The sequence below is a fragment of the Gobio gobio genome (assembly GCF_949357685.1).
Source record: "Gobio gobio genome assembly, chromosome: 5".
Lineage (NCBI taxonomy): Eukaryota > Metazoa > Chordata > Actinopteri > Cypriniformes > Gobionidae > Gobio > Gobio gobio.
Window position 1 is genome coordinate 41,936,844 of NC_137101.1, and position 25,745 is coordinate 41,962,588.

Here is a 25,745-nt window from a genome sequence, read left to right on the forward strand (position 1 = left end):
TGGGAATCCTGGATCACAAAAGACAATAAAGTCAATAAACACCATTGCACTTTTTGACACCATTGACTGTTATTACCACAGAGTCTCGTCACACTGCTTTACAGACACACCTGTTTTGCACACGTCACTCAAACACAGAACCAGAAAAACAGGAATCACCTGAGTTCAGAGAGAGTGAAACGTAAGTGCAGTTGAGCTGTTGTGTGTTTGTGTCTCTGTCTTTATGCAGTAAAATGGCAGAAGCCAGCATTTCTCAGGATGCGTTTATATGTTCAGTGTGTCTGGATCTCCTGAAGGATCCAGTGACCATTCCCTGTGGACACAGTTACTGTAAGAGGTGTATTGCAGGCCACTGGGATCAGGAGGATCAGAAGAGTGTCTACAGCTGCCCTCAGTGCAGACAGGCCTTCAGTCCAAGACCTGCTTTAGCTAAAAACACTATTCTGGCTGAAATGGTGGAGAAATTGGAGACGCATAAACGTCCTGCTGACTGTTTCGCTGGAGCTGGAGAAGTGCAGTGTGACGTCTGTACTGGAAGAAAACACAAAGCCGTCAAGTCCTGTCTGGAGTGTCTAAACTCTTACTGTCAGAATCACCTTGAACAACATGAGAGTTTCTTTAAAAGAAAGAGACACAAAGTGACTGATGCCACTGGACGACTGCAGGAGATGATCTGCCAGAAGCACAACAAGATCCTTGAGGTTTTCTGCCGCACTGATCAGACGTGTATATGTGTGCTGTGTGTGATGGATGAACATAAAAACCATGACACTGTATCAGCTGAAGCTCAGAGGACAGAGAAACAGGTATGAACTTAAAGGGTCCCATTATGCTCATTTACATGCTCATAATTTACTCATAATGTACTAGAATACATTTACATCATTTAATGTCTGTTTTCACCCTTAATGTCTGAACACTGTTTTAGTTTCTTTAAAAACCCACTTTCCAAAAATCGAAATCTGCTCTGATTGGTCAACCAGCCCCAGTCTGTGCTTAGCATATGTTGGAAATGTAACACACTTTAACATAAATGGCGATGGAGAGGTGGAGGGATGCCAGAAAAATTCAATCAAACCGTCTCCATTGACCTTGTTTTGCGTGAAGCGGCCTCCTTGTCATTTTTGACTTATAACAAAAAAAAACAGAACAATGTTCAAAAACTGATATGTGCTAAACAACCCAGAACGAAAAACCCAGAAGTTTTTATAAGCTGTTGATCCAAAAAACAAGCGTTTAACACTAGAACCGCCACGGGGTAAAATTTACCCATGGCTGTTTTTCAACTGTACATGACAGATTTTCAATAAAATATCCAAGGCTCCCACTCATTGACTTTTACTAAAATTGTGTTATTTACAATCTCCTGTTGTTAAATTTATTGTTTACATGAAACTAGAAAAAAAACACAAAAACGGCCATTTATACCTATAAGAGCCAGCGGGTCAAATTTACCCCTATATAATTCGCTGTATTTGAGCAACGTGTCGGCTAACTGTAAACGGTCACACATCGCACAATCAAATTATGTTTTAGCCTATTTATAAATGTTCAAACTTTGGATTAACTATACATTTTTGCTTTTGTATAGTAGTATATATTTTATTCCACATGGAAATGAGCGGAAATAAGTGAATACAGCCTCCTATTTACAGGGGGTAAACATAAAGCTGCTTGGTTATTATAATATAATTATTATATATTATATATATAATTGCTGCCGTAATAACGGCCCATTTCAAATGTTTACATGCTTTTATTTTTATTTTTTGAGCGGTGATGAAATATATTGCACTTGTAAATACTTGCCAGCATTTCAGTAATAAAAGTCTAGATCTTTAAAATGCATCCAAATTACAGTGAAGCACAACCGTACTGTGCTCTGCAGTGGTCAAAAAAGAAATAAACAGTGAATTTTGAAGTAATATATTTGGCCGGGGATTTCTACTCGGCTGGTGGGAGAAAAACACTGACATTTTGGATTCGGATGGCAATAAAGTCACAGACTAGCCCCTGTCAATGATGAAAATACCTTATGATCCCACGAGAAACAATTACCGTACGAATAGGACTATAGGTGTAGCCACTGCGCCATCATATTGGTATTCCCAAGTAAGGTCCCAGGAATTTCCCCGCTGCTTATTAAAAAATTACGGTCATATTCATTACAGTAGTAAACAACAGATTAACTGACGGACGAGACACTTCAGCATTATGTATTAAAAAAGTGCGCATTCTGAAATAGGAATAACGATTTATGCCATGTAACATGAAATCGACTTGAACTGCTGTGTTTATGTATTTATGTTGTTTTTATTCATATGTTGCTCAAATAACGGTGACTCCATTATTTCCGAGATGATGCATGGCACACTTTGAATTTGAATACAATATAGTGCATACCAAGACATTTTGGACAATTTCATGCTCCCAAATTTGTGGGAAGAGTTTGGGGATGGCCCCTTCCTGTTGCAACATGACTGCGCACCAGTGCACAAAGCAATGTCCATAAAGACATGGAAGTTTGGTGTGGCGGAACTTGAGTCCTGACCTCAACCTGATAGAACACCTTTGGGATGAATTAGAGCGGAGACTGCGTGCCAGGCCTTCTCGTCCAACATCGGTGCCTGACTTTACAAATGCACTTCTAGAAGAATGGTCAAAAATTCCCATAAACACACTCCTAAATCTTGTGGAAAGCCTTACCAGAAGAGTTGAAGCTGCAAAGGGTGGGCCAACTCGATATCAAACCCTATGGATTAAGAATGGGTTGTCATTAAAGTTAATGTGCATATAAAGGCCGGTGTCCCAAGTAGGGTGGCCATACGTCCGGATTTTGGCCGGACAGTCCAGATTTTAAGCTCCCTGTCCGGTGTCCGGCGCAGTCTCAAGAAGGACACTCATTTGTCCTCCTTTTTGGAGTTGCGCTGAATCGGCCTATAAAAACCCGCTCTAGAATCTTTATTGGGACTCAGCAGCATAGCGTGTAATGCTGTAAGATCTCTAATCAAACAAATGATTGGCTGAAAGCGGTGTCAAATAAATATCTGATATATCATTAAAAACATAAACAAGCCTCCACAATGTGCTGGCGTCATATCATAACGTTAAATAGGATGTCAGACGCTCAGACCTCATTTAAACCGTAATAGACAAAAGAGTACAAATTTATATCAAAAAGCACACTGTGTCGCTGTGGACGTTAGAAGTCAATGGAAACGTTAGTAGAATAAATAAATACACATTTCAGATAACAAAGATGTGCATTTATTTATTTATTTTTCCGCATCCATTATTTGTTTATTTATATATTTCTATTATTTCCAGAAGTCCAGAAATGTGATGTTTTCAGGCACTGTGCAGTTTGCAAGACAGGTTCATCTCAGTGGTCAGTTTTTGAAACAGACATCACAGTCAGTACGTTTACATGGACAACATTACTCCGATATTAATCTGATTAAGACCATACTCTGATTAAGAAACTAACATGTAAACAGCTATTTCTAATTACCTTAATCCGGTTAAAGCCATACTCGAATTAAACAAAAATCGAATTAAGACATGTGGAGTATGCCTATTTTAGTCGCATTATCGAAGTTCATTGTAGACATGTACATACCTTAATCTAACTATTAATGTTGTGTAGGAGTTTTCGCCACATTTTGTGACGTCTTGCTTGACTGCTCATTCTGACACGGCCCCCTGTATATTTTTTTCTTTGTGTTGTAATAATTCTGCTCATTGTAAAGGTAAAATACAATAAGTTCATATCTGTAATCCCAGATTCATAATTGTCTGCTTACAACAGCGGTCGGGAACCATAGGCTTGTGAGCCATATGGCCATTCAATGAACGCCTGTGGCTCGACGGCATAAAAAACAATCCAAACAATCACGATTTAGAAACCTTAATTTTCAGCATTAATCAAAGCTATTATTTGAAATGTAGGCTGTCAAGAAGGAGATGGGCAGTGTCTCTTAAAAAAACCTGAAAGACACAATATATAATATTACAAAAATAAAACAACGAATATATATATATATATATATATATATATATATATATATATATATATATATATATATATATATATATATATATATATATATATATATATTAAAAAGTATAAAAAGCACTCGTTTTTATAAAGGAACACTGTCCAACAGCGACACCTGCAGGTAAAGTTACAGTGGTTTGCCTGAGCCCATTGATTTGAACAGACCCACGAAAGTCGCGCTATGATTGGACGTCAGACAGCGTAGCGTGGCATGGGGACGTAATGACGTGCCATTAATCGAGCTATGTTCTATAACATGTAAAACGGGAACATGAGCCGAATATTCTAAAGGCAACTCATGTAAACACCTTAATCAGAAAATTGTCTTATTCAGAATAAGGTCAATAATTAGATTACTGCTGTCCATGTAAACGTAGTCAATGTCTTGAATAAATACAAATACTGTGAACAAACACTTTTTTGCCTCTTCCGTTACGTCTACAAGATATATTGTAGATCAAATTGTCTGGCAATGAATAGAGTAGGCTATTTCAGAATCACTGTATCACGATACCATTGATATGATGGACAACATTGTATTGTAGTTGTGAGTACACCAGAGTCCTATGCAATTATTCTTGCCTCACTAAATTCCGGTAAGTGTCCTCCTTTTTGGCGTTATGGAAATGGCCACCCTAGTCCCAAAACCCAAACTTTTGGCAAAATAGTGTACCTTGGACTGGAATTATTTAAATGAGGGATTTTGTGATGTGTTCGGGACTACATTAGAGGCATTTCAGGGAGTTCAGAAACCGTGACACTGATATAGAGAATAATTTCCTTTGGAGGGACTTAGTAACTTAGCAGAGCTTTTCATGCTCAAACAGCAAGATAACACACTAAAGGAAGATGAACATGGAAAAAAGAATAATAGGACCCCTTTAAACCAGTGGTTCACCCAAAAAAATGAACAATCATCATTTACTCATGTTATTGAGTAAGTGCTGTACAAAACAATCATAAAATACATTTAAATAAAAATAAAAATAACAATCAAAATTAGAATAAGAAAAACAGTTACTAATCCATAAATTAATAAACAGGAAATGCTAAAACGTAAAGATGTGTCTTGAGTCTAGATTTAAAAACAGAAACAGAAGGAGCACACTTAATGTCAGGTGGCAACTGATTCCATAATTTTCCATTTTATAGACACACACGCACACACACACCACATTCATATCTCCTTCAAGCATCTTCATCTGATATGCATGATTAAATATCTTATTGTTTAATGCTACTGATATTTTCTCTTAGGTTTCAACATGAAGCTCTTAGAAAACGAAAAGTTAAAGTACAGATTTAGATGTAAAGACAATTACCGTACTAAACACTTTTATTTAAAGTGAAACACCACCTGATAATATAATGTTAGCGCTTAGTCAGCAGCCACTACTTCCGGACAGAGTAAATGTCATATTCAAAGTCTTTATACCTTGATCCAACTTCCATATATTAAGCATATTAAAACAAATCAATAAACAAAACAATGCAACAACAGTGCCACTGTGCATCTTTTCTTTCATTTTGATCTTGTACAAGAACTCAAACCAAAGTTCATATAAATCTCATAAAGTCTTTACTTCTTGTGCTTACAAAATATTCACAAAGCTTAAAACAGTGCTACACAAATAGTTAAACAATCTCAGACCTTTTCTCAAGGTATATTTAAAATACATTTGAATGGTTACTCGTGCTGTGTAGTGACAAGCCTTGTAAATGTATTTGTCCCCAAAAATTTGGTCTCGAGTAGAAAAGAGGCAGTGAAAGGTTGAAACAAAAAAAAAAAAAAAAAAAATTCATATTATGAACCGCAAACACACCAAGAACCAAACAAGATGGGTAGGAAATCCATGGAACTACAAGCCACTTTACACGTCCCATCTAATTCCCATGAGCCATCTGCAAACAAAAGACCAAGAAGAAAGCTGTTAGTTTTGTTGAATTCCACTGAAGCAGCGTTCAGAGCCAGACTATTGATGATATGACTGTAAATGGACCTATTTATTGTCTGTATTTGAGCTATTTTACAAAATCTAGCTCGAAAAATTATATTATGACACTGCTGTTTTTTTCTGTAAACTAGTCTTTATTTAAGTCGAGCGTGCTAGTGTGTGCCAGGGTCAGTCCAGATCCCACTGTCACTATCGGGGCTTCCTCGAGACCAACGGCCAGGGAATTTTTTTGGACACCGAATACATTTGTCCAAAGTGGGCCAACTTGGGTCATGAACAAAGGCAGAGTTTTCCTGAGTCAGGAGACGGTAAAGACCGCTGCTCATTTTCCATGTTTTCACATCAGGCTAACCTCGATATTTAAGACATTTTAAAAAAAATTCCACTCAAAACACCAGTGTTCAGACACCAGCGAGTGACCATGACCAGATTCATGTTTTTTAATCTGGTAATAATTAACATATTAAATGCAGTGAGGTTAGCCACTATTCATCACTGTAATGTTATGCGGATGAAAAATAGTAATAGCTAAAAACACAAACTTCCACTATGCTTCTTCTATCTGAAATTTACCTCAGTTAATGCCGCTTTGGCTCTTGCATGTTCTTTCCGGCTGCCGCCACGGTCAGAGGCTAGATTAAACCAACGGATGGCATAAGAATCAATTTCAGTATCTGCTGCACTGATGAAGGGCTGGTTACTCCTTACAGCTCCTGTTGAGAAAAAATATGGAGAAAAATATATGGAGAATATGGAGAAAAACCATCTCCAACTTCCCCAGACTAATAAAGCTCCTGATTGATAGTTCTTCTGTAATGTAAATCACACTCAAAAAAATAATATGTTGGACTAACTTAACTTTTTTATGTCAACTGGTTGCACGTAACTGGATTACATTGAAATTAAATAACATTTTTTATTTCAGTAAACGTAAATTAATTGCTTAAGGTAAAAGCAATGTTGTTTAGTTGAATCAATTTAACAGTCTTTGTTTTGTTTTAAACTATAGAGTTAATTAACTTCAGTTATCCTAAAATTAATATTTTTACGTTCAACCAAAATAAATTCTACAGTTTCATTCAGTTCCTGTTTATTCAATGAATTTATTCAATAATTTCAATAACTTTTACAACATTTTCCAACAAGAATAACTTGTGTAATCTCTAAAGACTACCTTTACTTTTCAATATCAAAGGCATGTACTTTACATTTTTTTTCCAACAAGAATACGTTGTACAAACTTGTACAAACTCTGTCATTTCTAAAGACTGCCTATACTTTTCAAAATCAACAGAACAGAAGTAAAAAAAATAAATAAAAGCATGCTATATTTAAATTCCAGTATTTATAAAATACTTGCATACAAGTGATATACTTGGAAAAAATAGCAGTCTTCTTTTTCAATCTGTGCTCCCTTTAAATTGCACAATAAAAGAGAAAAGTATTGAAACAATTGTACAGCAACAGCCAAACAACAGTGCAACAGTGCAACATTAGTCCTGGATCTTGGTCCTGACCTCAAGTTCCAGTATTTACGAAAGGAGTTTATTTTTCAGGACCTGGACCTTGTTCGACAGCTTGTTTGCATCGAGCTGCATAAAAATCTTTTGAAAAACTTCAAAAGTGTACCTCAGATCTTGTGGATATGCCAAGTTTAAGGCATAAATTAGACCAAGCATCAGAGAACAAGCATTTGCCACATTGTTCAGGTTTTGAAGTATTTGGACACCTTCAATGATGATGCCAACATCTTCGTAAGGGTCTGTAGCATCTGCCCCTTCATGCACGATGACATAAATTCCAAGTGTGGTGTTGCGCATCGATGTTTGGGCTTCATCACAATCAACATCCTAAAAAACGCAAATACAAATAGAAAAAAATTAATAACAGATCAGGGGTGAAATTGGGAGTCGTTTTTTTAGAGAAACATAAAATAGGTTTTAAATAAATGTAAATAACTTACCATGTACTCCTTCACAAGGTTTGAGGGGTCTTAGTTCATGTAAACAGTAAGGGCTTTCAGGATGCATTCACGCTTTTTGTCGATGGTGTCATTCTGAAAAATGTGAAATGAGCATTTATCACTTTTTATTTTTAGACTTGCTACTGTACCTTTGACACTTTAAGTAGCATTATACAGATCATCCCACTGTGTTGTTTTTACAGTACTCAAGTTTGTCAATCCCAGGAAACAATACAAGAAAACTAACAAATGGTCCTAAACCAGAAGTTTTGCTATGGAATAGACTATAATAATATTGGATGTCAGAGATGTTCCAATTGTAGGTGCATACTGTTGCAAGAAAAAGTATTGCAGAACTGCTTGCAGAATCTTTGAAAATGTGAATAATTTTAACAAAATAAGAGAGATCATAGAAAATGCATGTTATTTTTTATTATATTATACATACAAATGTTTACATATACACTGTGTGCAGAATTATTAGGCACGTTGATTTTCTGATCATATTTTTTTTCCAGGCACATTTGACCAATTCCAAACCACAGTAATCCTAATAACTACTATTAATTTAGTATTTAATAATGTATAAGTGATATATAATTGTTCATGAAGGCTGGAAATGAAAAACACCTTATATTCAGGTGTGCAGAATTATTAGGCATGTTTTTGAACACATATTTTTGTCCGACCCTGCTGACCCAACAAGCATTTCACTGTCCAATGGTCATGCCTTAACTGCAATGTCTAGTATTGCATTAGTATTGCATCCTTCTCATGGGTATTTAATAATTTTTGACTTTTCAGTCTGAGTTCAATCTCTTTTTTGACTCAAATTTATCTGTAAAAGAAAACATGCCTAATAATTCTGCACACCTGAATATAAGGTGTTTTTCATTTCCAGCCTTCATGAACAATTATATATCACTTATACATTATTAAACACTAAATTAATAGTAGTTATTAGGATTACTGTGGTTTGGAATTGGTCAAATGTGCCTGGAAAAAAAATATGATCAGAAAATCAATGTGCCTAATAATTCTGCACACAGTGTAGTCCACAAGACAAAAAATAGCAGAATTTATTAAAATAACCCCGATCAAAAGTTTATGAACCATTAATCCTCAATACTGTGTGTTGTTCCCTGGATAATCCACAGCTGTTGTTTGTGATGGTTGTTCATGAGTCCCTTGTTTGTCCTGAGCAGTTAAAGGATGCTTGGGTTGCCAGCATGGCGTGCTGTTAGGTAGTAGCCCTCTATAGGCCTCCCTGGAAAACCCGCTATCAAGTAGTAGGCCCACAAGGCCTCCTTGAAGGTGAAGTTCCTGAGCTAGGCACTTTTTGATTACCAGTTCTCTGTGGAGAACTTGTGGTAGTTGAGCCTACAGCTGGAGGTTACCCGCCAGGCAGGTTCAGCTGCTCCCCTCAATGAGGGTCGTCTATGAGCGCTCAACCGCCTGAGCCTGGTCAAACGGTCGTAGGCCTCTCATGAGGCCTCCCTGTTAGATCAGTCCGTGGCCCTTTCGGCCTCCCTACTGCTTTGAAACACAAGCTCCTGGTAGATCCTTGATTTGAGCAGGCAGACTCCCCTCGCTAGCAAGGGTTCTAAAGCGCTACGCTGAGTATTGCTCTCTTGGATAACCCGTCTCTGAGTTCCGGGCTAAGTAGGACTGCCAGTGTTTCAGTCCCTTAGTTTGGATGCCCCTTGGGCACCTTCCAGAGGTTCTGTTTTTGAACAGACAGGGTTGGCTAAACCGAAGTGTCCATAACACTTAGGGCACCAGGTCAGGCCTCCCTGGTGGCACTCGGGAGAACTGGTTTCCCGAGTAGTGACTGGCTGGGGTTCCTTCGGGTCCCCTAGCCACATTCCCTTAAAGGGACCCCTTCTGTGGAAGTAGTAGCCCCGGGCCTTCGAGCTGTCTGGATGGGACCCCACGCAGTGTGTTAGGGTTCCGTTTAGTTTCACAGCTTGGGCTATGACCGTAGGGAGTGCTGTCACTGTCAGCCCAGTGACCTGAGGGGGAGTCGCTCAGGTTTTTCTATGAATTACTTGTGTTGACAGTTGTCACTGCCAATGGGCAGACACTCCCCTCAGCATGGCGGCGTTGGTATATCGTTCCCCATAGCGTCAGCTAGACGCAGCGAGAGTTCCCTTTCGAAAGGGAACGTCTAAGGTTACGTATGTAACCTCTGTTCCCTGAGAACAGGGAACGAGCGCTGTGTCGCGTTGCCATGCTTCAGGGCCTATCTGCCATACAGTCCCTTCAGACGAAAGAGATGTATCTGTGTTGGCACAGCGCCCTTATATACTTCCGGGTCGCATGGTGATGACGTCATGGGCTGACGTCAGTCAAAGACTTTGCCGTGATTCGATAGTAGCTTCAGCTTCACGCTGAGGGCGTTCCCCATAGCGTCAGCTAGACGCAGCGCTCGTTCCCTGTTCTCAGGGAACAGAGGTTACATACGTAACCTTAGACGTTTCATTCATTTAACATAAGTGAGCTGTGTAAATGTGAAATGTCACTTTTTCTAATTTGTCTTAATTTTAATGCTCAAACGTAACCACATTATTTAATTTAAACATAGTTACATTCTTTGGACCAACAACCGCCAATTTTCATTTTTTTGAGTGCAGTTAAGGGATTTAAATATTGATTTAAAGGGATAGTTCACCCAAAAATGACAATTTGCTATTGATTTATTCACTCTCAGGCCATTCAAGATGTAGGCAGGGGCGGACTGGCCATCGGGAGCACCGGGAGTTTCCCCGGTATGCTGCTGGACGAAGTGGGCCGGCCCGTTGCAATAGTAAATTTATGTAGCCCAGTCTATATCTTTCCGTCAACCCAGACAAATGGCCCGCGTGGCCCACTTGAGTCTTCTGCAATGTCATGCAGTCATTTTTCAAGGGAAATGCGAGCCCTCCTTCTGACTCCAGAGATCGTTAAAGGCGGTTCCCTCCATTTCATTGTTTCTAAAAAAGATTAATTGTGACAAAAATCCTTTGCTATTTTGTTGACAATCAGCAAAGTAATTCAACTGTTATTGCCTTTAAAATGTTTAGTATAATGTGAAGACAAAAACTGTCCCCTGTAAAAAAAAACGTAGGCAGAGTTGCGCACACACAACTAAGGTGCCAAAAAATATTTTAAAAAAAATCAGAAATCCATGTACTACCACTAGGCTAAGCCCTCTACTAAATGGTAAGCTATATGGTAATGCACTTTATATGTGAAATCAAGAAACTGGATGCTGAACTTACTATAGTTTACAGACAGACAATACTGATAATTTAATCCTAATTTAAAAAATGGGAGTGATCAGCAGGAAATGACAAAGATAAATTTTCAGCATCAATACTCCTCAGTCACATTGGCCCTCATTTATCAATCTTGCGTAGAAACGGGCGTATATATTGGCGTAAGATTATGCTTACACTCCTCTCACCGCCTGATTTATGAAGCTGTGCGCACCTCTGAAATCCAGGTGTACGCAAAACCTGCCCTTGATAAATGCCACGGCTGAAAACGATCGTCATTAGATTAACACGCCCCTATATATTCAAGTCTCCGCCTCCCCCACGCCCTCATTTTACGCCATGGACACTCGGAAGACGGCAAAGAAGCGAAACTTCTCTGACGTAGAGATCGAGACCATCACCAGGGAAGTGGGAAAAAAAACAAAATTGTTTTATTTGGGAGTTTAAAGAGTGGGATTAAAGGTGCCCACAAAAAGGTGTACGGTGGAAATCCAGTTTAAATGGCTGTTTGGATGAGAAATTACCTATCACAATTCATTATTTTACAGCACGTGTTTTGAAATAATATGCATTTAATTTCGTATCACATCACATGTATTGGGGTGTACAATAGTGATGATGATGTGATGTGGAGTACCATTCATTCACATTAATATAATTGCATGACAATTTGTAAGATTCTTATTATTATTATTATGATTTGTATTATTAATGACGCTTATTGTTATTTAGAAGAAGAATGTCATTATTATTATTATTTATTTTATTATTATTTAAAAGAAGAAGAATGTCATTTTTATTATTTTGTCAGTCTGAATTATTTTCAGTCCAGTCCGTGCGCAGCTGCCTGGCCTAACCAACATCAGGTAAAGCGCACAGGCTCGCAACTGGAGGAATACATGCCTACAAATCAAATGCTTTGGTAAAGTCACACAAATTAAACATTGAAGTTCATGTTGCTCAAAAATAAACACTGAAGTTTATAATTACTTATTCGCACGGGATTAGTATATGCGGGGACCTCTGGTGATTTGTAATAATTGCAGAGAATGTCTGCGATCATAATCCCATGCGAATCGGCCATGTCTGTAATATGTAAAGTAAAAATTCCCCCGCAAATTACCATATTATATACGTATATAATTTTTGCAAGGTTTTTGTGTCCTGTGAGCATTTCTATCTTTATCTTTCACGAAGAATGGCGCTAGACTGCATATGTGCACCGTTATGAATTCATGAGCGGCCGCGCGGATTATAGGCTACTACTTTCACTTTAGAATGAGCACAATTTGGGAGTAAATTGCTTGAATGGTGTGTTTAATATTATTCTTAATGAAAAACACAAAAACAGAAAAGTACAATGACAACTCGCTTAAATGGGCACTTTTACATTTAGCTTTGAAACTGAATCTTCCGCCGTGTTATTATAGGCTATTGCTTAGTTATGTTTTTAATTGCGTCTGTTCTCTAACTGAACGAAATTATTTGTATTACTATAAAACAATCAAAATGATATCGATACGACTGTTTATAATTTCATACAGCTATATAACGAAAAAACATTTTCAAGTAACATTATATCCAGGAGATAAGTCAGTAAATTCGAGTAAAATCACAGCGTATCCCGTGCGAATGCGCCACGCAAAATTCAGATGTGGGGGAGTAATTTCTAAATCACACGAGGTCCCCAGATAATAGCCTACTTATCCCGTGCAAATAGGGCTTTATTTGTTGTTGTTGTTGTTGTTGTTGTTTTTGTTTTTTTTTACAGTGCGTCATAATATAGCATATCTTTGTCAGTGCGTTTTGTGGTGTTAGGAATTGTTTTTCTGCGCATTTTCGCACTAACTCAAAACGTGCGTACACCACCTCCTGAGCTGGCGTAGGATTTGAGCGTGCCGTACGCCAACGTCCATATTGATAAATCTCAAAGTCACCGTGGTTTTGGGTGTACGCTGGAAATTTGGTGTACGCACTTTTGATAAATGAGGGCCAATATCTTTCAGAAATCATTCTAATATGATGATTTGCTGCTCAATAAATATTTCTGATTATGACAGCGTGACAGTGAATACATTTATAATGTTACACAAGATTTCTATTTAATAAATGCTTTAATAAAATTAATTAATACAAATAAATGCAGTTAATTTAACTTTCTATTCATCACAGAATCCTGAAAAAACAACATTTCCACAGAAATAAAAAGCAGTTTTCAACACTGCTAATAATCATAAATGTTTCTTGAGCATCAAATCAGCACATTAGAATGATTTGGAAAGGAAAGTAACGATTGTAATGATGCTGAAAATTCAACTTTGATCACAGGAATGAATTACATTTTAAAATATATTACAATAGAAAACTTCTTTTGATTTGAAATAATATTTCTCAATATTACTGTTTAACTGTATTTTTGATTAAATAAATGTAGCCTTAGGCCCCGATCACACAGAACGGATTTTTGCAGCGAGAGGCGCCTCTTTTGAATAGATTTCTGTTGGCAGAGAGCGTTATGCGCGCTGCTTATGCGCCTCGCGTTTAAACCGCCTGCTGCGCCTCGCATTTTAGAAGGAGCGCTCTGAGCGCATGAAGTTGAAAAAAAATCAACTCGGAGCGGAAAAGCACCCGATGTCATCGCGTTTTTTTTCTATTGTCCAACCGAATGAATGGAGAGGCGGATCTTCCGTTGTGGCGACCGTTGCCTTGATTAGACTGACAGGACAGCTGATTCGGGGGTTTCCTAGCAACATAAAAAAAAATGCAGCGTGCTGCTATTTTCTAAATGAAAAAACGTCAACCAAAAAAGGCAGTGCGGTGCGCCTCGCGTTTTTTAACCTGAAAAACGCGTTCTGTGTAATCGGGACCTTAGTGAGCTTTTGACAGATACTACACACACACACACACCACACACACACACACACTAGATTATCATCACTAACATTACCACGCAGCACATTTTAAAAGCAAAATGAATAATATTTAATGATAATTAACAGTTGGCAGTTAAATTCGTCAATTACATATAATTACAAAAAAAAACGTCTTCACGTTAGTATGCACTTTTGATAACATAGGAGTTAACGTTAGCTAATAGTGTTCAATACCGCTCTAAGGAGCAATAAAAACTTGCAAGTTAGCGATCATAGTAGTAGGATACAGAGTGCCGATCGACTGTGGCTGCCTCCTCTTCAAAAATCCAGAAGAAAAAAAATTTTTGCGCTCGTTTCTAGTGTTGTTTTCGTCAACGAAAAGTATGACTAAATATCTTCGTCAACGAACCTTTATAACGTGACGAAAACGAGACGAGACGCAACGTAAATGCTGGTCATGTGACGATGACGAATAAAAACGAGACTAAATGTGGTTCACAAAATAAAAACTATGCTAAAATGTCTCTTCATTTTCGTTAACGAAAATGAGACGAGATGAAAAGTCGTGTTTTTATTTTGCAGTATTTCTGTGTGTCTCATTCAGGGGCTGCATCAGGTCTCACTGCGCAGTCGCAGGTGACATCACTCTCTTCAAGCCCCACTCGCACGGCGTCTCCGGTGAGTGCACGGGTCCGATGGCCGGCCAGTCGGGGTTCGTAAGCCCTACTCGGACGGTAATTGTTTGTCCTGCGGTCGTAAGGTGTCTTCATCATTTACAGGGGCTAGTCAGTGCTTTTATTGTCGTCTTAATGCAGAATATCAGTGTTTTTCTCCCACCACCCGTGTAAAAATCTCCGGCCGAATTACCTAACTGAATTACTGTTTGACAAACACCAAGGTCGTGTGGTGCCGTCTGAATCCACATCTCTGAGTTTTCAATCACTTCAGAATTCTCGGTTTATATCCTTTTTGGCCACTGCAGAGCACCGTGCGGTTGTGCATCGCTGTTATTTGGATGCATTTTAAAGATCTAGACTTGTATTACTGAAATATTTGCAAGTATTTACAAGAGCAAGATATTTCATCACCGCTCAAAAAAAGAAAGAAAAGCACGTAAACATTTGAAATGGGCCGTTATAACGGCAGCAATTATATATGTTAAAATAACTGCAGCATTATGATTGCCTCATAAGCGAATAAGAGGCTATATTCACTTATTTCCACTCATTTCCATGTGGAATGGACAATCTCAATGTTTTTAATTATTTTATTTAAATGTATGTGTGTGTACTTCTAACATGTTTAGTTGGTAAAATAAATATGTAGTAACTTCAAATCAGAGCGTCTTCTGTGTCTGGAATGGATGTATTCTTGAGTCTGTAAGGTAACAATAATATAATAAGATAACTTTGTTTGAAATGGGTTTGGCTAAAAGAAGATTTTGGTTTTGTCTATAATACGTACTTATACTATATTGACTGGGTTAAATAGAATTGCATTACTAAAAAGAGACTAAAATACAATTTTCATTGACTAAAACTTGACTAAAATGTCATCAGTTTTCGTCGACTAAAACTAGACGAAAATAGTCATAGATAATTCTGACTAAAATAAGACTAAAATGCTCAGACTTTTAGTCGACTAAAACTTGACTAGACTAAAAAGAGTATGACTATGACTAAAACTAATAAAAACTAAAATGACAGCTTGACACAAAGACTAGACTAAAACTAAAATTAAAACAGGCCGCCAAAAACAACACTACTCGTTTCTCATACGGCCCGAATCTGCTTTGTGACTGTTGTTCCCGCCCACGAAAACCCAGGCCGGGCTGGATCCGTATTAGAGCAGTGAAACGGAGGTGATTGTAATGCGGATTTGCTGGTTCAGAGAGGGATCTGGCTCAGAGTCAGCTGCTGTCTGGGCTACCAGTAGACCTTGGGGTACTTATAAAACAACAGTTCGATATACAAAGTTCCTCAAAAATTCTATACCACCACGACCACCTCTTTTCCTGCGGTGCTTCCTTAGAGAAGGTAGTCGGCGAGCACACTCCACCAAAGGTTGGCTGAACAAGGATTTAAAGTGAGAATACAGAGCAGGACAAAATCCATGGTAAGCTCCCATACAGCGTTGGATGTTGAGGCTTGTCGATCATAGGTCAGCATTAAGAATACATTATGCCAGTGCAACACCATGCATAATACAGATGTCAGACGAGCAGGTACAACAAACTGGGACAAACGAGAGATGGCAAGACGGGGACACTGGCACCATCTTGGTTGACGTGGCAACAAAAATCAAATATGGTGGCATGTTTAGTCATGTAAATTGGATGAGTCAGTGAGGTTTGATGTTATTGACGTGTCACCATATATGATTTGGGTTCTAGAAACATACATTCTTCAGAATATCTTCTTTTGTGTTCTGCACGAGAAAATCATACAGGTTCGGAAAGACATGAGGATGAGTAAACAATGGAAGAATGAACATTTCTGGGTGAACTATCCCTATAAAACTAGGCATGGATGAAATAAGGCTGGCATTTATTATTGAATAACCATGTAAGATCTTTAACCCCTCCGTCTCACCACTTCACTGATACTGGATTCATATCTGTTTACAAGATGATGTATGTGATGTTCCCTTTCAAAAGCTACACTCAATGCTGCATAAGCTTATGCAAATGGGGATGTCTTTGACATAACCAGCTGTGAAAATAGTGTGAAAACACGTCAATGAAATTGACCCGGAGGTATTTATAGCCTCGGCCGGTGACGTCATAGGCGCACCTGCTGCACGAGGCTATAAATAGATGAGCTTCAGCTGGAGCAAACCAGGTCTTTTTGTTTTCAGACCAACTCTGTGTTATGGTGTGTTACAAAGTCTCTGAAAAAAAAAAAAAAAAAAATTCTCTCTCTCTCTCTTTCAAGACTCAACTCGAGATCTTTGTTAGGAGTTAGTTTTCAACATGGCAGTGTGCAGATTTCTCTCTCTTTCTCATCTCTGTTACAAGGAAACATTAGTGGAAAGAGTTCTAGTTAAATCTGATCAGTTGGAAACGAGTCAGCAGAGTAAAACGCTGTATATCCATGTTCTCTTTCAAATAACAGAACTGGATGCACACGTTTATTGCTGTGTGTGTTTGGGGAAGAGCATGCGGTCGCTGCATTGAGTCAGACGAGTGCGAGCATTGCAAGCCTTTGCAGTTAGAATGCTTTATGCTCGTCTGGGCTACTTTCAGTCCGCACCAGTTTTCGGAGCTCTCGAATGGGTTTGTTGACGAGCAAGAGACGGGTCCGTCCCTTTCGCTTGCTCGCTCAACAAATGCATGTTTCCCCGCGTGATCCCGAAGCGCGCTCCAGCGTTTCTTCGGCTCACGCGGGGAATGATGATGAATCTCTGGGTCCGCGGACCTCGAGCAGCCAGCCTGCGATCGTTCCTCACATGATAGTGAATCCATACGAGGAATTTATCGAGGTGGTTGTTCGCGCGGTGGCCAGGGCAGTTTGTCTGGTACCGTGAATGAGAGATCCCCGAACGCAGTGAGCTTGAGGTTTCTGGCTAGAAAAAACATTTACTTCACGTGTTTTTGTACCCTTGACGTCGACATTTTCGACTATCATGGGTGCGAAATCGCATGGATATGTGAGAATACCCCAGGTGGGAGACGCTCACGAGCTATCTCTCGCCTGGGTCTGCATTTTCATTAAAGAGACATACCTCCCCACGAAGCCATGTAGAAAATAAACGTCGGCTGTCGTGGGCAAAGCTTATATATGTATGAATTATATATTGTATATTATTTTATATGGAATATATATATATAATATATATTGTATATGATTTATATAAGAATTATAAATATAAGGGGACAGGCTGGTGCTGCGCTGCACACAATGGCTGTCTTGCAGGCATATCAGGCTGACCTTCTGAAGGATTTGAGTGGTTCATTTGGTGACTCAGTTAACTCTGTAGTGGCCAGATTTAAAGGAGTGGAAGAAACATGAGGAAGTGTTCACTCAGTTTCTTCCTCAATGCACTCAAGGGGAGGGGCTGTCAGCCACATAACCTCTCTTCGGTCCTTCAAGATTTAGGGGGGTAATAAGCAGAGTGTGGCGAGTCGTGCTCTCCCTCGTAAAGACTGGGGACCAGCTCGTCATCCTCAACAACCTCTCAGGGCAGACCTCGGGACTGTCATCAATATAAGAAGTCCGGTGGTCTGGTGCCCAGTCTGCCCCCACGGGACAGGGCATGTCAAACATTTGCTTGCCCCACCCGTTATCCTCAAAACCACTCCATCCCCGCCGCCTCTGGTGATTCAGGGGGGCAGTGGTTTCCAGTGAAATGTTAGACGTTCAGTGTTTAAATCCTGCTATCATCCAGGACATAGAACGTCTAACATTCCCTCAACAGGAAGTGTTAAAATTGTCACTCTCAGAGTCTCAGGCAGCGTGTGAACTTCTGCCAGGCGTTTCTGCATGGGTGTTAAGCACAGTAAAAATTAGTAAACTAATTTATTTGTCGTCCTCCGTGTTTGAACGGCGTGGTCTCCACTTCCGTGAAGGCGGAGTTGGCGTTCGTACTGTCACAAGTGACAGCAGTTACTTCCTGGTCCCCAGTAGGGTGGGGGAGTGTCCAATCTTAGATCTTCGAGTCTTAAACCGTGAAGCAGTTAAAGTACTCAAGGTTAAGATGTTACAGTGAAGGCGGTCGTGTCGCATATTCAACATTGTGATTGGATTCGGCACGATTGATCCGAAGGACGCATGTATTCGCATATAAAGACTGCCACAACACAGGAAGTTCCTGAGTTTCGCTCTTGGGGGCAAAAGCTTACCGATTTCGGGTCTTCCATTTGGCTAGCCTTGTAACCGCACGTATACGAAATGTATGGATGTATTACCGGCTCCATTGGGATTCCGGGGCATTCAAATTTTGAATTACAGAGGCGATTGCTAAAATTAGCACAATCACATGAGATGGTGCTTCAACACAGTGTGTTAGCTCATCTAGTTTCTCTAGGGTTGAGACTCAACACCAAGAAAAGTGTTCTTTCTCCTGCCCAGAGAACGACTTATCTAGGGTTTGTTCGGTTTTTGGTCACCAAGGTGGCTTGAATCAAGACCATTCAGTATTCCCTGAGCAAAGTCAGGCTAGATCAAGATCTTACTGATCATCAGCACCAGAGTGTTAGTTCTAATGGCATCAGCATCCACGGGTTTCCCTTTGGGGTTGTTGCACATAAGACCGTTTCAGTTGTGGCTCAAAGCCAGAGGGCTTAGGGCCAATCCTCAGGCAAATAAAGTGGCGCGCCATGTGGCTTCGTACACTAACTATGTGGTTCAGGCCCGGTTTTTGCCTTGGGTCCCACTCTAGGCGTACCTTGTCGTCGCAAGTTGCTAACGACGGACGCTTCCCTGACGGGATGGGGTGCGGCCTTGAGTGGTCGTCCAGCCCAACGGGAATGGGAGGGTCATCAACTAAGTTGGCACATTAACTGCCTCGAGTTGACGGGTGTATTTCTGGTCCTGAAATACTTTCTCCCCCAATTGAGGGGCTGTCATGTCCTAGTGCGGGTGGACAGTACAGCTAAATATCTCATATATAATCACCAGGGGGGTCTGTGCTCACGCTATCAGAATAGCGAGACAGATTTTTCTCTGAGCTCAGAACAAGTTCCTGTCACTCGAGCAGTGTACATTCAAGGGCGGTTGAATGTGGGAGCAGATTTACTGTCCAGACAGAGTTACAGATGGGGGGGTGGAAACTCCACCCAGAAGTAGTCAAGCAGATCGGGATCAGATTTTACAGAGCTGACCACAGGGATTGGACCTCTTCGCCTCTTCTCAGGCAGCGCAATGTCCCTGCTTCTCTCTGTCACCCAGCCCCGCTGGGTCTGGATGTGATGGTTCATACATGGCCCAAAATGTGTCTGTATGCCCTCCTTCCAGTCGCTCTGCTCCTGGGAGTTCTAGCCGGGGTTCGCCAACAAGGGTCTTGCTTCTTATCGATAGCGCTGCGTTGGTCGAACAGGGTTTGGTTCTCGGAGATAGTGTCTCTCCTCAACGGCTCGCCTTGGGCGATTCCGGCGAAGAGAGGGACCTTCTGTCTCAGGCAGAGGGCACGATATTCCATTCCAGGCCCGACCTGTGGAACCTTCATGTTTGGCCCCTGAAGGGCACCAACTGAGGGACACGGGGCTTTCGCCTGCAGTTATTGAGACCATCCTAAGTGCTAGAGCTTCCTCCACTCGGAAAGTTTATGCTAATAAATGGGGTGTCTTTGAAAGGTGGTGTACGACACAATGTAGATTCAGTCAACTGCCAGGTTACTTCAGTTCTGGATTTTCTGCAAGAAAAGTTGTCATCAGGCACCTGCCCCTCCACTCTCAGGGTTCATGTGGCCGCTTTTTCGGCTTGCCACGGCTTGGTGGATGGGGTGCCGCTCGGGAGACATCCTCTACTCGCTCGCTTCATTCGTGGGGTAGGCGGTTGAGGCCACCTGTTAGAACCAAGATCCCTTCATGGGACTTAGCTTTAGTCCTCGAGGGTCTGGTTGAGACCCCCTTTGAACCTCTAGAATCAGCGTCTGACAAACTTCTGACTCTAAAGATGGTTTTTCTTATGGCTTTTACTTCTCTGTAAAGAATTGGGGACATGCAGGCTCTGTCAATATCGCCATTCTGCTTAGATTTTGCCCCAGGTTTGGTGAAAGTGATTTTGCATCCCCACCCTGACTACCTGCCTATGGTTCCTTTGTCGACTGTACATTCTGTCACTCTTGAAACCTTCTGCCCTCTGCCGTTCACAACGCCGGATCAGGAGAAACTTCATAGACTGTGTCCAGTCCATGCTCTTCAGGCCTACGTCCACCGCACTAGCCAGTGGCGTAAGTCAGAGCAACTGTTTGTTTGCCATGGGGGCCGCAACAGAGGTTCTGCCTCCACCAAACAATGTCACATTGGGTCAGGGATGCTACTGCTCTTGCCTATGAGGCGCGCGGTCAAGCTTCGCCTATAGGATTAAGGGCTCACTCCACCAGGGGAGTCGCCTCTTCTACTGTGTTAGCAAGGGGTGCTCCCTTACAAAGTTTTTGTGATGCGGCAGGTTGGTCCTCTCCGCACACATTCATAAGACTTTATAGCTTGGATGCTCATGCCACTCCGGGCTCTCATGTCCTTGAGTCGATATCACAGGCTAATGCAGAGGCTTCTTGCGTTCTTGTGCACACCTACACAACCGTAAGGGGTCCAGGCACCATCAAGCACGGCGGCGTGGGTATTCTGGTTCCCATTTGCATAAGCTTATGCAGCATTGAGTGTAGCTTTTGAAAGGGAACACTTAGGGTTACTTGACTGTAACCCTGTTCCCTGATAAAGCGGAACGAGATGCTGCATTGCTAGGCCGTGCTGATGATGCTTCAGGACTGGTCTTCAAACAAAGAAGATCTGGTTTGCTCCAGCTGAAGCTCATCTATTTATAGCCTCGTGCAGCAGGTGCGCCATGACGTCACCAGCCGAGGCTATAAATACCTCCCGGGTCAATTTCATTGACGTGTTTTCACACTATTTTCACAGCTGGTTATGTCAAAGACATCCCCATTTGCATAAGCTTATGCAGCATCTCGTTCCGCTTTATCAGGGAACAGGGTTACAGTCAAGTAACCCCAAGTGTTTCTCCTGTCATTGGTTTGTGATGCAGAAACAGCTGAAGGAGACACAGCAGTCGTTCCAGCAGGGAATCCAGCAGAGAGAGAAAGATCTTCAGGACCTGATAGAGGCTGTGGAGTCTCATAAGGTGAGTCTGGAGAAAAAGAGAAGTTTGAGAATCTCAGTCAGGACTCACTAAAGCCACTGTGTGATTGTGATGTGTGTCCTAACAGCACTCAGCACAGACAGCAGTGGAGGACAGTGAGAGGATCTTCAATGAATTCATCCGCTCCATTGAGAGAAGCCGCTCTGAAGCCACACAGCGGATCAGAAATCAGGAAAAGACTGCAGTGAGTCGAGCTGAAGGACGACTGGAGCGACTTGAGCAGGAGATCAATGATCTGAGGAGGAGAGGCGCTGAGCTGGAAAAGCTTTCACACACACAGGATCACATCCATTTCCTGCAGGTAAAAGAGATTTAGAAGAACAAGAGACTCACAGAGAAACATTTCATGAGAGCAGAATGAGCCGTTGACTGAAGTGTTGATCTGTGTGTTCGGTTATTATATAATCATCAGTCAGACTCTCATCTGATCGTCTTCTTCTGAAAGAGACGCACTTACAAATGCAGTTCAGCTCTGGAAATCTCTTAGGAAACCTTTTTCTGAAAGACATTGAGCTTCCAGGCAGCATCTCAAAATTTCACTAATTTTTAAACTTTTTATAACAATGTGAAATCCATGAGCTTGATGGTACCAGTTTCAGTACTAAAGATCAACAAGAGCTGCACAAATCTGACAGTAGTGCAGGTTATTGGCTGAAGTGTAGGAGGTGATGAGCTTTGATTTCTGTTTCCTGTAGAGTTTCCAGTCTCTCTCAGCTCCTCCTGAATCTACAGACGTCAATGACAATCCCTTCAGTTCTCTCTCCTCTTTTGATGGCGTGAGAGAATCTGTCAGTCAGCTGAAAGACAAACTGGAGGATTTCTGCAAAGAGGAGCTGAAGAAGATCTCTGACAGAGGTAAAGTCCTGGAGATTCATCTGCTCTCAGAAATGATCCTCCATCATCTCATATCATGTAGAAGATTATATTAGAAATGTCTTAGGAACGGATGCAGGGATCATTTTCTCTTGACATGATAATCTCACTCTTCATCTCTGTTGATTTCCAGTCGCTTTCACCAACATTGTTCCCAAGACCAGGAACGTCTTCCTACAATGTAAGTCACTAAGAAAACAAGCAAAAAAACTCATTGAGTGTGTTCATGTTCTTCCTGTAGAAAGTGAAAGAAAACATGACAGAAGAGTTTTAGAGTTGATCATATAATTGATGATTTGCACAGGATATCTGGTCAGCTGTGTTGAGAGTTCAGCTACATTAAAAGATCAGACAGATTCATAATTCATGGTTCTGATATGTTTTCTCTCCGTTAGATTCCCATCACTTCACTTTGGATTTATACACAGCACATAAACGCCTCCTTCTGTCTGATAGGAACAGAGTGATTATTCACACTGGCACAGAGCAGCCATATCCTGATCATCCAGACAGATTTGATTATCATCGTCAGGTGTTGTGTAAAGAGAGTGTGTGTGGACGCTGTTACTGGGAGATTGAGTGGAGTGGGATTGATGTGAATATATCAGTGTCATATAAGAGCATCAGCAGGAAGGGACGGGGTAAAGAGTGTTGGTTTGGATGTAATGATCAGTCCTGGAGTTTGATCTGCACTTCCTCCAGTTACTCATTCAGACACAACAATATAAAGACTGAACTCCCTGTAGAGTCCATCAGCAGTAGAATAGGAGTGTATGTGGATCACAGTGCAGGAACTCTGTCCTTCTACAGCGTCTTTGGAGACACAGTGAGCCTCATCCACACAGTCCAGACCACATTTCCTCAACCACTATATCCTGGGTTTAGGGTTTACAGTAGTGGATCATCAGTGAAAATGTGTTGATGAATCAGAATAGACTAGAGAGATTCTACCCATAATCAGGCACGTGCAGGGGGGGGGGGGGCTTTGGGTGCTTGAGCCCCTGCCCTTTTTCAAAATGAATCAAAAGTGCCCCTCTCAGACAAATATCAATGATAATATCGTGGTCAATAAAACTAAATAAATGTGGTTATTATAACATGACAATGTATACAATAGTAACGAACGGCTCAAAAGTCAGACAATTTCTGTTGAGGCGTTGCCATAACGCGTTGCTATGGGTTGCGTGCGTTTTGATTGACAGCTGATTTTCCACTGTTCGGAAACGGCTCTCGAGCCAAATATGGTCCTTTCAGAGAGTGTGTGGCCTTAAGGGAAAAAAGTAAATCAATATTTTTTTTTCATCCATAATCAGAGCTAATGTGTTGATTTAATTACAAATCTATATATTATATATTTTAAAGTATTATACAATTCACCAATGCCCGTTTGTCATGTATATACACCAACCAATCGTGATCTGGCAAAGCAAGTTCAAATTCCATTGGGCGATGTGGAGCGGTAATTTTCTGTTCTTATTCATAAATCGGTTGAAAATTACATGGACAGACGAACTAACGTTTGTGGAACGATTTCCTGCGGTTTGTCTCATTTTATAAATTGCATCACTGACAAAATGGATTTTAACAAACTAATCCCTGCACAACACCACAGCAGCAGCAGCAAAAGTCGCATTAATGGTAAGTGTTAAATTCACTTGTATTTTATGTATATTGATACACCGTTTACTATTTCATGAAACTATCAAAGTTAACAAAACCCAAGTGCCACCGGCACCTACAGGCCTATTATGTGAAGAGTAGGCTGGCGAAATGGTTACGTGAAATTACTTTATTATATTACCATTTTTGAATATTATGCAGCATTATGAAAGTCTCTTATGTTCATCAAGCCTGCATTTATTTGATAAAAAACAGCAATATTGTGAAATATTATTAAAATAATGGTTTTCTATTTTAAAATAATTTAAAATATAATTTATTCCTGTGATCACAGCTGGATTTTCAGCATCATTACTCCACTCTTCAGTGTCACATGATCATTCAGAAATCATTCTAATATGAGGATTTAATGTCAATGATGGAAACTGTGATACTATTTTCAAGATTCTTTGATTAATAAAAAGTTAAAAAGAACATAATGTAATAAAATTTCACAATATTAGGCTACTGTTTTTGTCTGTATTTTTGATTAAATAAATGCAGGCTTGATGAGCATAAGGATATATATATATATATATTTACATATTGCCCCTTTTTTACATTTGAGCCCCTGCCCCTGAAGAACTCTCTGCACGGCCCTGTTGTTGTACAATTGTGATGTGATCTACGAAAACCCAACACATGGTGAAATTTTACCTTTTACAGCTTTTGATGCCATATGAAAGCTGGGACCAAGCCCTTTTCAAATCTATTTTCATTTCTTTCAAGGCTTGTCTGAAACAGAAGTTATGGTTATCTAAAGTCGGCTGATCACTATGATTTTTAGGAACAGAATTTTGAGGAAAAACCAGTTTAAATAACCGCCACCCGTTTTTTTTCCGCATAGACATGAAAATGCACAATCCAAACTTAAATGGCTGTAATTCAAGCATGCTTTGGAATATAGACCTAAGGTTGGTCTTGTTTTAAATAAGACACTTGGCAGATTATTGTAAATGTCAAATAAATTATGAAAGTAAAATAGAAAAAAAGTTATAAAAGTTTATGAAAATGTAAAATTATATATTTTATAATAATATTTTATAATAATATGAATTTTACACAAAAAAAAATTACTCTAAAACTACAAGACAATCAAAGCCAGAAATATGAACAAGTTGTCGTCAAAAGTTTTAGGTTGATATATCAAAAAATTAGCTTTCAGTAAGATTTTGTTTGGGCGCAGTATCAAACTTTTCCTCTAGATGACATCCAAGCTCCATTACTAACCATATCAGGGCGCCTCCATTTCCATATGGTTTGAGTGATCTGAACCATATATTTCCATAAT

At 40.2% G+C, this 25,745-nt stretch overlaps 2 protein-coding genes across 2 annotated transcripts in view; both read left to right on the plus strand.

Moving 5' to 3' along the window:
• LOC307126546 (uncharacterized protein) overlaps positions 1-25,745 on the plus strand; it is a gene marked incomplete at its 5' end in the record, with an annotated part of 1,586,879 nt that overhangs the window by 444,220 nt on the left and 1,116,914 nt on the right. The gene's annotated exons all lie outside the window — the stretch shown is intronic.
• On the plus strand, positions 168-24,102 carry LOC307126526 (tripartite motif-containing protein 16-like). The gene is made up of 6 exons (XM_079817089.1): positions 168-806; positions 21,809-21,904; positions 21,990-22,223; positions 22,618-22,777; positions 22,929-22,976; positions 23,191-24,102. The coding sequence occupies exons 1-6, from the start codon at positions 234-236 to the stop codon at positions 23,715-23,717; spliced, it is 1,638 nt and encodes a 545-aa protein (XP_079673215.1). The 5' UTR covers positions 168-233; the 3' UTR covers positions 23,718-24,102.

What these genes read in the sequence shown, in the direction of transcription:
- LOC307126526 (XM_079817089.1), top strand. Translation starts at nt 234, where the DNA reads ATGGCAGAAGCCAGCATTTCTCAGGATGCGTTTATATGTTCAGTGTGT. An exon ending in AGGCTGTGGAGTCTCATAAG is followed by an intron (nt 21,905 to 21,989) that starts GTGAGTCTGGAG and finishes GTGTCCTAACAG; the next exon opens with CACTCAGCACAGACAGCAGT. An exon ending in ATCACATCCATTTCCTGCAG is followed by an intron (nt 22,224 to 22,617) that starts GTAAAAGAGATT and finishes TGTTTCCTGTAG; the next exon opens with AGTTTCCAGTCTCTCTCAGC.